We start from the raw sequence: 13,883 nt of genomic DNA, 5'->3' as shown, positions 1-13,883 counted from the left end.
GCTAATAAAATCGATTTGCATTGGGATAACATGGGAATCAACAGTGGTCTAAAATGAACCTTCATTGATCGATTCCTACTGTGTAGACGTGGGAATCGACCACGTTAGACGATCACGTGTGTGGGCGTGGTCTCTCAACGTCAATCAACCAGGTAGGGCGTTGACTGGTGAAGAGTTTGGGATCTGATTGATTGATTGATTGCTTCTGTGGACAGGTGTCTTTTATACAGGTAACGAGCTGAGATTAGGAGCACACTCTTAGAGGGAGTGCTCCTAATCTCAGCTCGTTACCTGTATAAAAGACACCTGGGAGCCAGAAATCTTTCTGATTGAGAGGGAGTCAAATACTTATTTCCCTCATTAAAATGCAAATCAATTTATAGCATTTTTGACATGCATTTTTCTGGATTTTGTTGTTGTTATTCTATCTCTCACTGTTCAAATAAACCTACCATTAAAATTATATTTCTTAAAATTATATTTCTTAAAATTATATTTCTTTGTCAGTGGGCAAACGTACAAAATCAGCAGGGGATCAAATACTTTTTTTCCCTCACTGTAAACCCCAATGATCCGATCGAAATGAGGGATTTTGATCGGATCATTGGGGGGCCACGTGTCACCACCACCCCCCCCCCCAAACAGTCATGAGCAGCACCTCCCCACACGCCCTGCCACCGAGAAAAATGTTTCACGTACGAGAGTGAAACTGATATTTTCATTCTCAGCTGGAATTTAGCCAAATGCAATACGCTTGAGAAACCTGGTTTAAAATCACAAGCAAGTTGCCTGAATTTCAAACCCATGGTCTCAGCGGTACAGCTCGGTGCTCTTGACAGGCTGAGCCAACCGGTCACTTCATCGCAAGCAACCGGAAGCATCAAGGTTGTCAATGCCGTGTGCGTCGTCCTAATGGGGAGCGGCAGTGTGGTGGCTTGCAACGCTGTGTTGCGAACCCAGTGAACAGAGTTCAATTCCTCCCCACTCACGACCAATAATGGTGCCGAATATTTAAACCGCTTTCCATGGGTCGGCATGGCTTTAAATGAGTACCTGGTGCAGTGTGATCGTGATGGTGGTTGTGATGGTGGTGATGATCATGGTTGTGATGGTGGTGGTGATGGTGTCTCTATGGGTCTCTGTGAGTCCCTGAGCCTCTATGGGTGTCTACGAGTCTCAGTCACTCTGGGTCTATATGGGTCTCTATGAGTCTCTACGGGTCTGTACGGGTCTCTGTGTGTCCCTGTGGGTCTCTATGAGTCTCTATGTCTGTTGGTCTCTCTGTATCTCAGTGTGTCTCTGTGGGTGTCTCTGGGTCTCTGTGTGTCTCTGTCGGTCTCTCTGAGTCTCTGTGGGTCTCTGTGTGTCTCTGTCAGTCTCTATGTTTCCCTGTGGGTCTCTGTGGGTCTCTGGTGGCCCGGCCTGCTGTTGGCCACCCACTGCTCGTGTGCTGTGCCAGCCTTCATAGACGCTGTTACTCGCCAACAGCAATTGCCTCAACAGTCTGTTATTCAAGTTTCATTTCAAGTTTTCATGTATTAGGTATAGCCCTGTGACATGGGAATCAATAGTGGTCACCCACCTAAGTTAATTATAAATGTGGAGCATTATACGCATTAGTTCGCTATCACGACATACAGTACCCTGGTGTCTACAAACTAAGTTGCCTCTGTGGTAGTAGTTACATTGGAGAAACCAAACGCCATGTCTCGGACCGCATTCGTGAACACAAAGCAGACCTTAAACACGGTAGGACCAACACCTCGGCCATGGCAGATCACTGTTATAATTCAGTAGGCTCACATGACATTGACTTCTCCAAGACAGAGGTTCTTTGCAATCCATCTGGCTACCATGAGAGATTTGTTCATGAGGCTATCCACATATACAAACACAGAGACACTTTCAACCGAGAAAATGGACTCTGGCTTAGCAATCATTGGAAGGATTTGATAAACCATTTCAGGTCTTAATTGATTGTTCACGCTTACGGTGGCTTTCAGACAGCATAAATTAATTTTTCGTCTCCCCCCTCCTCTTTTCAGAACATAGATGGACTCTTGATTTAAAGCTTTCGTGACTGCAGTAATTCATATTCTTAGCTCTTTCGGTAAAGTCACGTTGAAGGGAAACAATAAAACAATAAAATATATATATAACACAATATATATTTTATTATTCTTAGTTTTTTCGGTAAAGTCACGTTGAAGAGAAACAACAAAATATATATAAAACATTAAAAAAATCTCACGACGTTTCGACCATAACTCAAACGGTCATCATAACTTATAAATAAATGTGCCGTTTAAAAATAAATTTATGCAAACCAACACACCTGATGATGACCGTTTGAGTTATGGTCGAAACGTCGTGAGAATTTTTTATTGTTTTATATATATTTTGTTATTTTGTTGTTTCTCTTCAACGTGACTTTACCGAAAAAACTAAGAATATGAATTACTGCAGTCACGAAAGCTTTAGATCAAAATATATTTTATTGTTTCCCTTCAACGTGACTTTACCGAAAGAGCTAAGAATATGAATTACTGCAGTAAGGAAAGCTTTAAATCAAAACATCAACAGGCTGATGTGCCACATCTCCTCCTTCAAGAAGTCTCACAGCCCTGCGATGTTGTGTCCACACAACCCAAACTACGGAGTGCCTGGTGGTAAACCGCTGTGCTGTAGCCTGCGCCCCTCCAGTGGAGGAGGAACAGTAAAACCTCGCTGATGCTCTCCTGAAGCACTCCTGTGCGCAACAATCATTGAGACTAGTTGCACGTGCATCGATTGTAAAACCCCGTTCCATTTCAGGAAGTGGGGACAGTTGGTGCCGTGTGCTCGTTTCACGTCGGGGTGCCACTAAAGGCGCAGGTCCCACTCCTGAGTGATCGGTTACGCGACGCTCTTTTGCACGAATAATCAATCTCTTGCAATTTTATTTAATTATTTAAATCTTTCGTGACTGCGGCGATTCATATTCTTTGTTCTTTCGGTAAAGTCACCACGTAGAAGGGAAACAATAAAATAATAAAAAAAATATATAAAACAATAAAATTCTTACGACGTTTCGACCGCAACACAAGCAATCATCGTCAGGTGTGAAAACCACAGCAAGAACATTTAACTCGTAATCTCGTAGTCACTTATGTGTTAATATCGCCTGATGATGTCACTTACATGTTAATATCGCCTGATGATGTCACTTCCCTCTTAATGTCGCCTAATGATGTCACTTCCCTCTTAATGTTGACTGATGATGTCACTTCCCTCTTAATGTCGCCTGATGATGTCACTTACCTCTTAATGTCGCCTAATGATGTCACTTCCCTGTTAATATCGCCTGATGATGTCACTTCCCTCTTAATATCGCCTGACGATGTCACTTCCCTCTTAATGTCGCCTGATGATGTCACTTCCCTCTTATTGTTGCCTATTGATGTCACTTCCCCTCTCAATGTCACCTGATGATGTCACTTCAGTCTAAATGTCGCCGGATGTCACTTCCTTCTTAATGTCGCCTGATGATGTCACTTCCTGCTTAATGTCACCTCATGATGTCACTTCCCTCTTAATGTCACCTGATGATGTCACTTCCCTCGCATTCGAAGCAAACATGTCCAGGGCCCCGAGCTCCCCACCTCCGTCTGAAATGTCCAATGCGCCCATCGCAGAAAGCTGGTGCTACACACAGGTAACTTGTTCCCCTGTGGCCAATCACATTCAACGGGTCTCCGTCTTGTGCCGGTCAAAGTATGCGCATGGCTAATGCATTTAACTTTTACACGTTTTTTGTTCATCGCAAAGCCATCCAAAATGGTTTCATAATTATGTGTAAGTGCAATTATGGATTATCATTGTACAGGCTATTTTTGTACATCAGATTGCAAAGTTCATAGAATTGCACTAACAACATTATACTAGATAATTGTCTCTGATTTTGACTGGTAGTGTATTTTTACAAAAGGGGCAGCAGTTTTTATCAAATAAAAAAAATAAAAAGGCCTTTTATTGCACACTCTAATCTATGACATGTTGAGACTTGTGTTAAAGCTGTGCAGTAATGAACATGCAAGGTAATCCCAGAACACTAATAAGACCCTTTCATGTACAGTAATGTTTCTTTCCTTATAGGCAGTTTGTGTTTTTGAGCACAATATTCAGATGTGTGGGTGAAATACTTGAGGGTTTGTCAATGGTCATGTATTTATGGTAATGAATGAGCTTTATAGCTGTTATGTGCTCGTGTATTTCAGGTTAAGGTTGTAAAGTTCTCTTATATGTGGACCATCAACAATTTCAGCTTCTGTCGTGAAGAAATGGGCCAAGTTCTCAAGAGTTCTACATTTTCAGCAGGCACCAATGATACATTGAAATGGTACAGTAAATTCTGGCTATTTTATGACATTAAAAAAAATCACAATGCTCACGGAGGTGCTTTACTAGAACAATTTTGCATAGTGCATGTTTTAGTTCATACTATATTGTTTTAGCAATGTAGTCTGCGCGTACATACACACCTAATATGTCTTGTTTATATGTTCAATCAGGTGCCTACGCATACACCCCAAGGGTCTTGACGAAGAGAGTAAAGATTACCTATCGTTGTACTTGTTATTGGTCAGCTGTCCCAAGAGTGAAGTCTACGCCAAGTTCAAGGTTTCTATTCTTAATGCCAAGGGAGAGGAAACCAAGGCTATGGGTGAAACTACTTGTATTTAAGTATCAATTCACGTCATATGTGTATTTGGTAACAGGATTATATCATAATCAGCCATTATTTATCGACTGCTTGAAACATTGTATAAACCTTACGAACACCATCCCTCATCCTTCACATGAGCTGATCTAATATCTCCTTGTCTACGTTTGACATCGTCTTGGGCATGTACTCTACTTTTCTTCCTATTCGACCACTAGTCTCATCCATCAACCATCCCATTTAGCGATGTGTCCTGTCCAAGCCCAATCTATATTTACAACAGTCAATATGTTGTCTCTAATTTGCCGTTTTGATTTGACCAACGTGTTCCTCTTTCAGTTTCTCACTGTAATTCTCAACATACTTCTCTCCACGCTTTGTGTACTTTTTGGTTTTGTTCCATTTGTCAGTGTTTCTATTTGTAATCAGTGTTTCATAGTAGGTAATATGCACTAGATTGGAATCTTTCATCCTGTAGCACATTGCAACTTTTCATTATCAAATTAATATTCCAAAAGTGCTCTTGATCCTGTTCCACCTTCAGAAGTTGCCATTATGCATATTTTTTGTGTTTTCCATGATATTGACCCTCCAATAATTATTTTATTTTGCTTAGTGTACCTGGACATTGTCATTCACGGACATTTCTTTTCCTAGTTTTACAATCTTCACCATGTGTTATTCCATTGTAATTTATCAAGTGACGGCTTCATTTTTCTGCTTGCACTCACTGTTTATTACAACTTCATTATTTTTGTTTGTATTCTCATCCATTTTTTTATTCATTTCTGGTGGTTTTACAAAGGTTGGCATTTTCATCCCATTTCACACTTCTCCTTTACCTTGCTTTAGTGGTTCATATTGTTTGTTTTATAATTGCCTTATTACTTTCAGGATACTCTTTCAATGCGCGATAACTATTTTAAGTGATGACATCCATACATTTACTGTGCTTTGCTAAGGCTATTAACATGTTTCTGAGAGTCTAAATCTATCTTTTTGTTTTAAACTTTCATGTTTTTTTCTTATTATTTGCTTTGGTGTTGTCTTTGGTAATGTTAACATGTAACTCACGTCACACAACCATGTTTACAAAGACAAGCATTATTAATACACAAACACATTCAACTAATCCATATGAACTATATCTTCATACACTTAAATCCAGGTCTGATTTTCATCTACCTTGAAGTTAAAAGCTAAACTGAACTATTTTTATTTTACCAGGCAAGGCCCACTGAACTACAGTGTGGGAAAAAAGTATTTGATGCCCTGCTGATTTTGTACGTTTGCCCACTAACAAAGAAATGATCAGTCTATAATTTTAATGGTAGGTTTATTTCAACATTGAGAGACAGAATAACTACAACAAAATCCAGAAAAACGCATGTCAAAAATTGTATAAATTGATTTGCATTTTAATGAGGGAAATAAGTATTTGACTCCCTCTCAATCAGAAAGATTTCTGGCTCCCAGGTGTCGTTTATACAGGTAACGAGCTGAGATTAGGAGCACACTCTTAAAGGGAGTGCTCCTAATCTCAGCTTACCTGTATAACAGACACCTTTCCACAGAAGCAATCAATCAGATTCCAAACTCTCCACCATGGCCAAGACCAAAGAGCTCTCCAAGGATGTCAGGGACAAGATTGTAGACCTACACAAGGCTGGAATGGGCTACAAGACCATTGCCAAGCAGCTTGGTGAGAAGGTGACAACAGTTGGTGCGATTATTCGCAAATGGAAGAAACACAAAAGAACTGTCAATCTCCCTCGGTTTGGGGCCCCATGCAAGATCTCACCTCGTGGGGTTGCAATGATCATGAGAACGGTGAGGAATCAGCCCAGAACTACACGGGAGGATCTTGTCAATGATCTCAAGGCAGCTGGGACCATAGTCACCAAGAAAACAATTGGTAACACACTACGTCGTGAAGGACTGAAATCCTGCAGCGCCCGCAAGGTCCCCCTGCAAAACAAAGTACATATACATGCCTGTCTGAAGCTTGCCAATGAACATCTGAGTGATTCAGAGGACAACTGGGTGAAAGTGTTGTGGTCAGATGAGACCAAAATGGACCTCTTTGGCATCAACTCAACTCGCCGTGTTTGGAGGAGGAGGAATGCTGCCTATGACCCCAAGAACACCATCCCCACTGTCAAACATGGAGGTGTAAACATTATGCTTTGGGGGTGTTTTTCTGCTAAGGGGACGGGACAACTTCACCGCATCAAAGGGAAAATGGACGGGGCCATGTACCGTCAAATCTTGGGTGAGAACCTCCTTCCCTCAGCCAGGGCATTGAAAATGGGTCCTGTATGGGTATCCCAGCATGACAATAACCTAAAACACACGGCCAAGGCAACAAAGGAGTGGCTCAAGAAAAAGCACATTAAGGTCCTGGAGTGGCCTAGCCAGTCTCCAGACCTTAATCCCATAGAAAATATGTGGAGGGAGCTGAAGGTTCGAGTTGCCAAACATCAGCCTCGAAACCTTAATGACTTGGAGAAGATCTGCAAAGAGGAGTGGGACAAAATCCCTCCTGAGATGTGTGCAAACCAGGTGGCCAACTACAAGAAACGTCTGACCTCTGTGATTGCCAACAAGGGTTTTGCCACCAAGTACTAGGTCATGTTTTGCAGAGGGGTCAAATACTTATTTCCCTCATTAAAATGCAAATCAATTTATAACATTTTTGACATGCGTTTTTCTGAATTTTGTTGTTTTTCTGTCTCACTGTTCAAATAAACCTACCATTAAAATGATAGACTGATCATTTCTTTGTCAGTGGGCAAACGTACAAAATCAGCAGGGAATCAAATACTTTTTTCCCTCACTGTACATAGCTCTTTTTCAGAAGTGCCCCGGCCACAAACGATAGCTTAACGAGATGGCTTATTGTGTGGAAATGTATAGCAGCCAAATACTCTGGATTTTTATAAATATGGAGGGAAAAACCGGAAGATCTGCATAAAAATACATGCAACCACAAGGAGAACATGCAGATTCCAAATATACAGGCATCAGGGTTGAGATCGAACCCATGACCTATATACCAGGCGAGGTAGTTGACTGCCACCGTGGCGCAGGGCTTTAGAATACATTGCTGTCTTTACACTTTGAAAATAGAATAAAAAATTTTTTTCCCATTACATGAAATTACCACCGTTTATTGTAAGAACTGGTGAGTATTGTTTGAAATCTATTTTTTTACAGAGAGCCCGCGAGCATACCGCTTTTTCCAAGGAAAAGACTGGGGATTTAAAAAATTCATTCGAAGAGATTTTTTGCTTGATGAATCTAATAGCTTGCTTCCAGATAACAATCTGACACTATTTGGTGAAGTAAGTATGACATGCTGCAGCTAATGTGTAATTTTCTATTTTAGTCATTACAATTGCACAGTTGGAGTCAATATTCTACTTAATTGAAGATTGTAATAATTACTTTCCCTGTTCCATACAAGGAAATTGTTAACATGAGTTTTACAAGCACGTTTTTCCTCCACTGGTGCTAGAGTTAACATAGCACAACAATTAAATAATCAAGCGTAATTTTTTTTAGGTTTTCTCCCTCTGGATAGTGTTTATATTTAAACCTTGACATTTTTATAAACTAGAATGTCAGGTATTACATAAAGTGTTTTGTTTAAATGTCGCCACATGAATTCCTTTTCCTATTCTCGGACATCAGCCAGTTTGATGTAAATGTTTCTTGTCCTTAGGGGGGTCCTTTTAATCAGCCAGATTTATATTTTTTACCTTTAAAATACTTTACAAAATACAAGCATTTTTGATAATGAAAGGAAGCACATCAAGAAGGGCTGTTCACTTCCTCTGTTGTTGTGCAGAACCCATAATTAGGGGCCTCACTACCTGTTTAAACTGTTTATACAGTGTAAAATAACTTGACAAAAATATAGAATGAAAATTGATTAATATGAAAAACATTTCACGGACCTCTATTTTGGCATTATTCACAACACTTGTTCTGATATAGGATGTCTGTGCAGATTTGCTTGCTTGATTGAACCAAAGCCTACATCTTCATGCAAAATGTGTAGTTAAGTGAGGATTTGTAAAAAAAAATCATCAAATGCCTTCTCAAAGCTGGTTGATGTCTATGCAGGTTAGTGTGGTGCAGGATTCCGTGAACATTTCTGGTCAATCCAGCATGAGTACATTGATAGTGCCAGATTGCCGGCTGGCAGTTGACTTCGGGGAGATCTGGGACAATTCCCGCTTCACTGACTGCCTGCTTCGTGTTGGTGGCCAGGAGTTTAAAGCACACAAGGCCGTATTGGCAGGTCTGTGCCACAACAAGCAACACATGCGTCGTTTAGTGTACAATAGAACCATATAATTAATGATACTGTAATTAGTTTGGGGTAATCAACTACAGCCATTTCCTGTTTTACACTGAATTTTATTAACTAACACTGGCAAATGCTTACGTCAATTTGTAATGCTTTTTGTTAAAGGATACATCAGTAAATATGTGTAATGAATTCAACTGAGTCACAGACGCACTTCTTCAACCGACACACGGGGTACTACCCCGTAACACATGAACAACCTATGGTGGTGGACCACCAGGCTATCTACACTAATTACACGGGAATTAGCTACGACGGACCGGACCCTGGCCGGGGTCCGGGTCCACGTGTTGGTGACTCTTGTAGGACGTAGATTCTTCAGGATGAACAACAGCAGCCGGTCCCTCTCAGGGACCCGGCTTTTATCCTCTGTGGCGGGGGTGGCTCCGCCCTTGGCCACGACCACCTTCTGGAATCCTCTAGCGGGTTCCCGGCCCTGACACGTGACCACCCCTAGCCCCCACCTGGGGGCCCTGTGTACACTTTACCGGTCACGTGTCCTTCGTGGTCAAGTGCCATGGCCCTTGGTAACCCCATTCCCATGGCCAGCACTCTCACACCCTATCCTGTAGGGGTCGGCACCCCACGCAGAGCGTGGTGCCACTCAGCACTGTCAGACAGCGCTCACCATGCCCCTCTCGGGCCGGTACTGCACCCACATCCACGTGGTGCCCGCGATGTTAATACATCGCACGCCGTGCCTCTCTATAGCCGGCATTACACAGTGACATTCGCGATGTCACTACATATATAAATGTAATATTGTATTGTGTGAGAGATGAACATATTTAATTAGCCTGTTGCTAAAGTTTTTATTCCGTTTTTATTTACTTCACTATATCGTTGTTGTGCAGGAATTCATTTTTCACAATGCAGTTATGGTGTAGGTTTTGAGCCTCTAATTTGGACATTTATTTGACAAATGTTTGACAAATCTGTAATGGATATGCCATATGAAATAAAATATGGATCTGGATTTTACCTCTTTTGTATCTAGATTATTTGATCTCTAGATATAACATCTAAATGTGTCTGTACCACATTCTGGTGTTTTTCCAATTCACTGTACAGTAAAACCTTGAATTGCGAGTAACTTGGTCTGCAAGTGTTTTGCAAGACGAGTAAATTTTTTAAATAAATATTAATTTGATAAACGAGTGAGGTTTTGCAATACGAGTAGTACGTATACGCTTTGTCTGCCGAGCGTCACGTGATCACAACTGATATACGAGTGCTTTGATATACGAGTGCTTTGGATTACAAACACGTTTCCGGAACAAATTATTCTCGCAATCCAAGGTTTTACTCTATTTGTTAACAGTTGCTTTACCTTTTTCAGGTCGGTCACTTGTTTTTAATGCTATGTTTGAACATGAAATGGAAGAGAGCAAAAAGGTATCTTTAAATGCAATCTTAATACAGCACATTAATACTGTGATCATACATTTCCAAGGTGCATTTGTCACAATGGATCGGTTGATAAGTATCTCTTGAGAGTGCTGTCAAATGTTGAACTATTACCCTAGTAACTCTTTTGGCGCATTGCACATTTATTATCAAAAAGTATTCATTCTGAGGGAATGTTAGATTGTATTTTATAGCTATTTTTTATACAACATTTCACAGAAGGCCATTGCATGTGTGTCAAGAATGGATTTATTACGCGCAATAAATAGTCATCGGCAAGTTGAATACAACTTGAATGGAGCCACTTTACATGTGTTGTGTAGATATAAAGGATGTTTATTTAATTTAATGCTATATTTTCGTCTCCCAATATATGCCGAAGTTAATTTGAATATATTGTGTTGCTACCTTGCAGAATCGAGTGGAGATTAATGATGTGGAGCCTGACGTGTTCAAGGAAATGATGAGTTTTGTCTATACGGGAAGGGCTCCAAACCTGGAGAAGATGGCTGATGAGCTGCTGGCCGCTGCTGACAAGGTTACACGCTTAAAATATTAACATGAGATCGCACCACCTTGTGATGTATCGGTATGCAGTTGTAGGTCGCAAGTGAAATTAAAACAGCATTTAGGTATTTTCTAAAGCCCGTGTCACAAATAATATGAATAGCAAATGTATATGATGTAGACGTTCACATTAGTGCTTTCAGGTTTTGGAATTGATGTCCTGGGAGATGATTGAATTTTCAACAAAAAATATAAATTGTCATGCAATTTCACAATTGAATTGAATGTCAAACTGGTATTAGTCCATGCTAGAGGCTAGTACGTGTGCATTGAAGTGCATTCACATGCAGCATTTTTATCCTAAGTGCAACCATTTGGCTGTGTGTTCTTGTATTGAGGGTTTTTTGTTAATCACATTAACAATTGATACAATTAGTAATAAAATAAAGGGAAGTGTTTTAAAAGATTGTTTGATATGGCATGGCTGTATAGAAATAAATTGGAACAAATATACTTTTATTAAGGAAACGGATATCCTGCTGTTCCTGAAGATCTGCCAGATAATCAGTTAAGAGTCATTACTCTCCCTTCTGGAACATCATATTCAATAGTTCCTAAAGCGATTGTAATGAAATAAGAATACAAATCGTATAAAGTCGCATGTTCAAGCTTTGTTCATTAAAGTTTAATATTCTGCTAGAGTTGAAATATGGTGGCTTGCAGTTGCATTGTTTATCAGCTTAACAACCAAACTCTTTAAGCTCTTGGAAAACAACATCTCACCTCCTTTGTAATTTGCATGACTTTGTAACCAATATAATAAAGTTTAGGACAAGGACCCCTAATTATAGTAGAGATCAATAAATACATGACTTAAAACATAAATATGCTGAAAGGTTGATGCCATGTTTTAAGAAAATTCTCAAACATTTGACTGCTATATACTGCGTTTATAAAGTAGTTCATGGGGTGAGGGAATGTTATACAAGCGAAATAGGTAGAGAAAATAGTGTTCTTAATACTGAAATTGCACTTTGTTTTTACTTTTCTCAAGTATGCATTAGAGAGGTTGAAGGTGATGTGCGAGGAGGCACTATGCACAAACTTGTCGGTGGAAAATGTTGTAGAGACTTTGATCTTGGCCGATTTGCACAGTGCAGAGCAGTTGAAGGCCCGGGCCATTGACTTCATAATAAACAGGCAAGTCTAGTGAGAGTGTGACTGTCACTGAGCTGCGTAACATTGATGATGTTACCTGGCAATTTGCATTACAGTCCCTTTTAATGGAGACTAACCGTTTGCCCCAATCCTTATAGACACTGCTTATTAGGAGCTCGCTTAACCCTGACTTGTACTTGCAGTCATGCGATGGACGTAATGGAGACGGCGGGCTGGAAGTCCATGGTTCTGTCTCGCCCTCACCTGGTTGCGGATGCTTTCCGTGCCTTGGCCACGGCCCAGTCTCCACAGCTGGGACCTCCATGCAAGCGTCTCAAACAGACTTAACGGTGGCAGGCAAAGAACATCTATGACCAGGAAAACTTTGGCTGCACGGTGCGGTTATTTACCTGTGGCCTCCATGCAAACAACCGTGAAGACTTTGCATCAGACTACCAACTTTCCTCTGCTTTGAAAATAATGTTAATTTAAGCAAATATGTTTACTTTCACAAAAAGGTGGCCAAATTCACTTTACCATGTAATATAGTGTTACATCTATACATCTACAACTCTATAAACAAGTATATATGTAGAAAAAGTGGAAAACTACAACCTAATAAACACTACGACATATCCCAATTGAGAGAGTGTAAAATAAAACGTTCGATGTGATTGTCCCTAGGTGGCAGGACAATTTGGTTCAATTGTTTAGTTAAGCAAAAACAGAATGGTCTAAAACCCTGCAATGTCTACCTTAACGTGAAGGATGAGTATTCGTCCAGTGTCTGTGTACTCAAGGTTACAGATAGTGGTATAGGGAACAACCAGTTCTGAAAGATAAGAATGTGCCAAGCCATATAAGGCCTTAATTCAAGAGGTAAACTTTTCAGATTGATTTTTCATTGCACAGACAGCTTATGCATTGACTAGAACAGGAGTACTATGATTGCGCGAGTTTGAAGACTGACAAAGATAATATTGCAGTCGTGTATCCTGCGTATAACAAAGCATGGATGGAGTGCTCGGTGTAAGAAAAGGCAAGGCACAGCATCAATTTGGCCATGTTACGCAGTTGATAACATTTCACTTTTTTGCTCGTATGGGCTTTCATGTATGACCCAAAGGTTTTTGACTTACAACAAAAGTAAATCTTATGTCCATCAATTTAGTAGTTTGTATTCACGGAAACAAGATGTGCTGTTTTCTAAGTTTTGTTTCGTATTATATTGTAATGATTTGTTTTTATTATGAATTTCATCTATTACAAACTCGTAGCATCATGTCAACCCAGAGTTTTACGTGATTGGAAGGACCATAATTTTTGCATCAGCGCTGTTTTACGTAACCTCTCACTTAAAATTAAACTGTACATAAAATTGCATAAGCTTTGAAGGATTACACACATAGATTTGGAAGCACAGATTTAAAAAATATTCAAAGCTGCAGGATATAATATGAAAGTACAACAAATGAGCAGTGTCATGGATTTGAGTCGATTTTAAGAATATTACAATCTAATGCAATGTGTTGGGATATGAACAAATGCAAACGACGAGAATGTTGGAGTTTTTTTTACGTGTTAAACGTACAAAACAAGTTGGATAATACATGCAAAATTAAGGATAGCCAGTGTTGTAAGCAGTCTATTTATTTTGTTATTTGTTTAATATTTTAGTTTCGTCCTTATATATATTTGATGCTAAAGATGTATATGGTACATTGCACTCTACCT

General features: G+C 40.0%; 1 protein-coding gene across 2 annotated transcripts; it reads left to right on the top strand.

Annotated features, from left to right (window-relative positions):
* The first annotated feature begins 3,585 nt into the window (after positions 1-3,585).
* LOC142908884 (speckle-type POZ protein-like) lies at positions 3,586-12,334 on the top strand. 2 transcript variants are annotated; one of them, XM_076059525.1, is made up of 8 exons: positions 3,586-3,694; positions 4,257-4,378; positions 4,551-4,702; positions 7,919-8,046; positions 8,831-9,008; positions 10,417-10,472; positions 10,900-11,022; positions 12,046-12,334. In XM_076059525.1, the coding sequence occupies exons 1-8, from the start codon at positions 3,617-3,619 to the stop codon at positions 12,199-12,201; spliced, it is 993 nt and encodes a 330-aa protein (XP_075915640.1). In that variant the 5' UTR covers positions 3,586-3,616; the 3' UTR covers positions 12,202-12,334. The 2 variants fall into 2 exon arrangements, with proteins under 2 accessions (XP_075915640.1, XP_075915641.1); XM_076059526.1 differs by lacking the exon at positions 3,586-3,694 and adding an exon at positions 3,747-3,834 and having other exon boundaries at positions 12,046-12,332.
* The last annotated feature ends 1,549 nt before the right edge of the window (positions 12,335-13,883 follow it).

The sequence above is a fragment of the Petromyzon marinus genome, unplaced genomic scaffold, assembly GCF_048934315.1.
Source record: "Petromyzon marinus isolate PM22_M1 ecotype Great Lakes invasive population unplaced genomic scaffold, UKy_Petmar_22M1.pri1.0 PM_G_Scaffold_109, whole genome shotgun sequence".
In the NCBI taxonomy this organism is placed as follows: Eukaryota; Metazoa; Chordata; class Hyperoartia; order Petromyzontiformes; family Petromyzontidae; genus Petromyzon; species Petromyzon marinus.
Note: the sequence above shows the minus strand (reverse complement) of the source record. Positions and strands in the feature narration are given on the sequence as shown.

Excerpts from the sequence above, each read along its gene's own strand:
- LOC142908884 (XM_076059525.1), top strand. The coding sequence starts at position 3,617 with ATGTCCAGGGCCCCGAGCTCCCCACCTCCGTCTGAAATGTCCAATGCG. Across the intron at positions 8,047-8,830 it reads ATCTGACACTATTTGGTGAA|GTTAGTGTGGTGCAGGATTC; the intron begins GTAAGTATGACA and ends ATGTCTATGCAG. Across the intron at positions 10,473-10,899 it reads AAATGGAAGAGAGCAAAAAG|AATCGAGTGGAGATTAATGA; the intron begins GTATCTTTAAAT and ends GCTACCTTGCAG.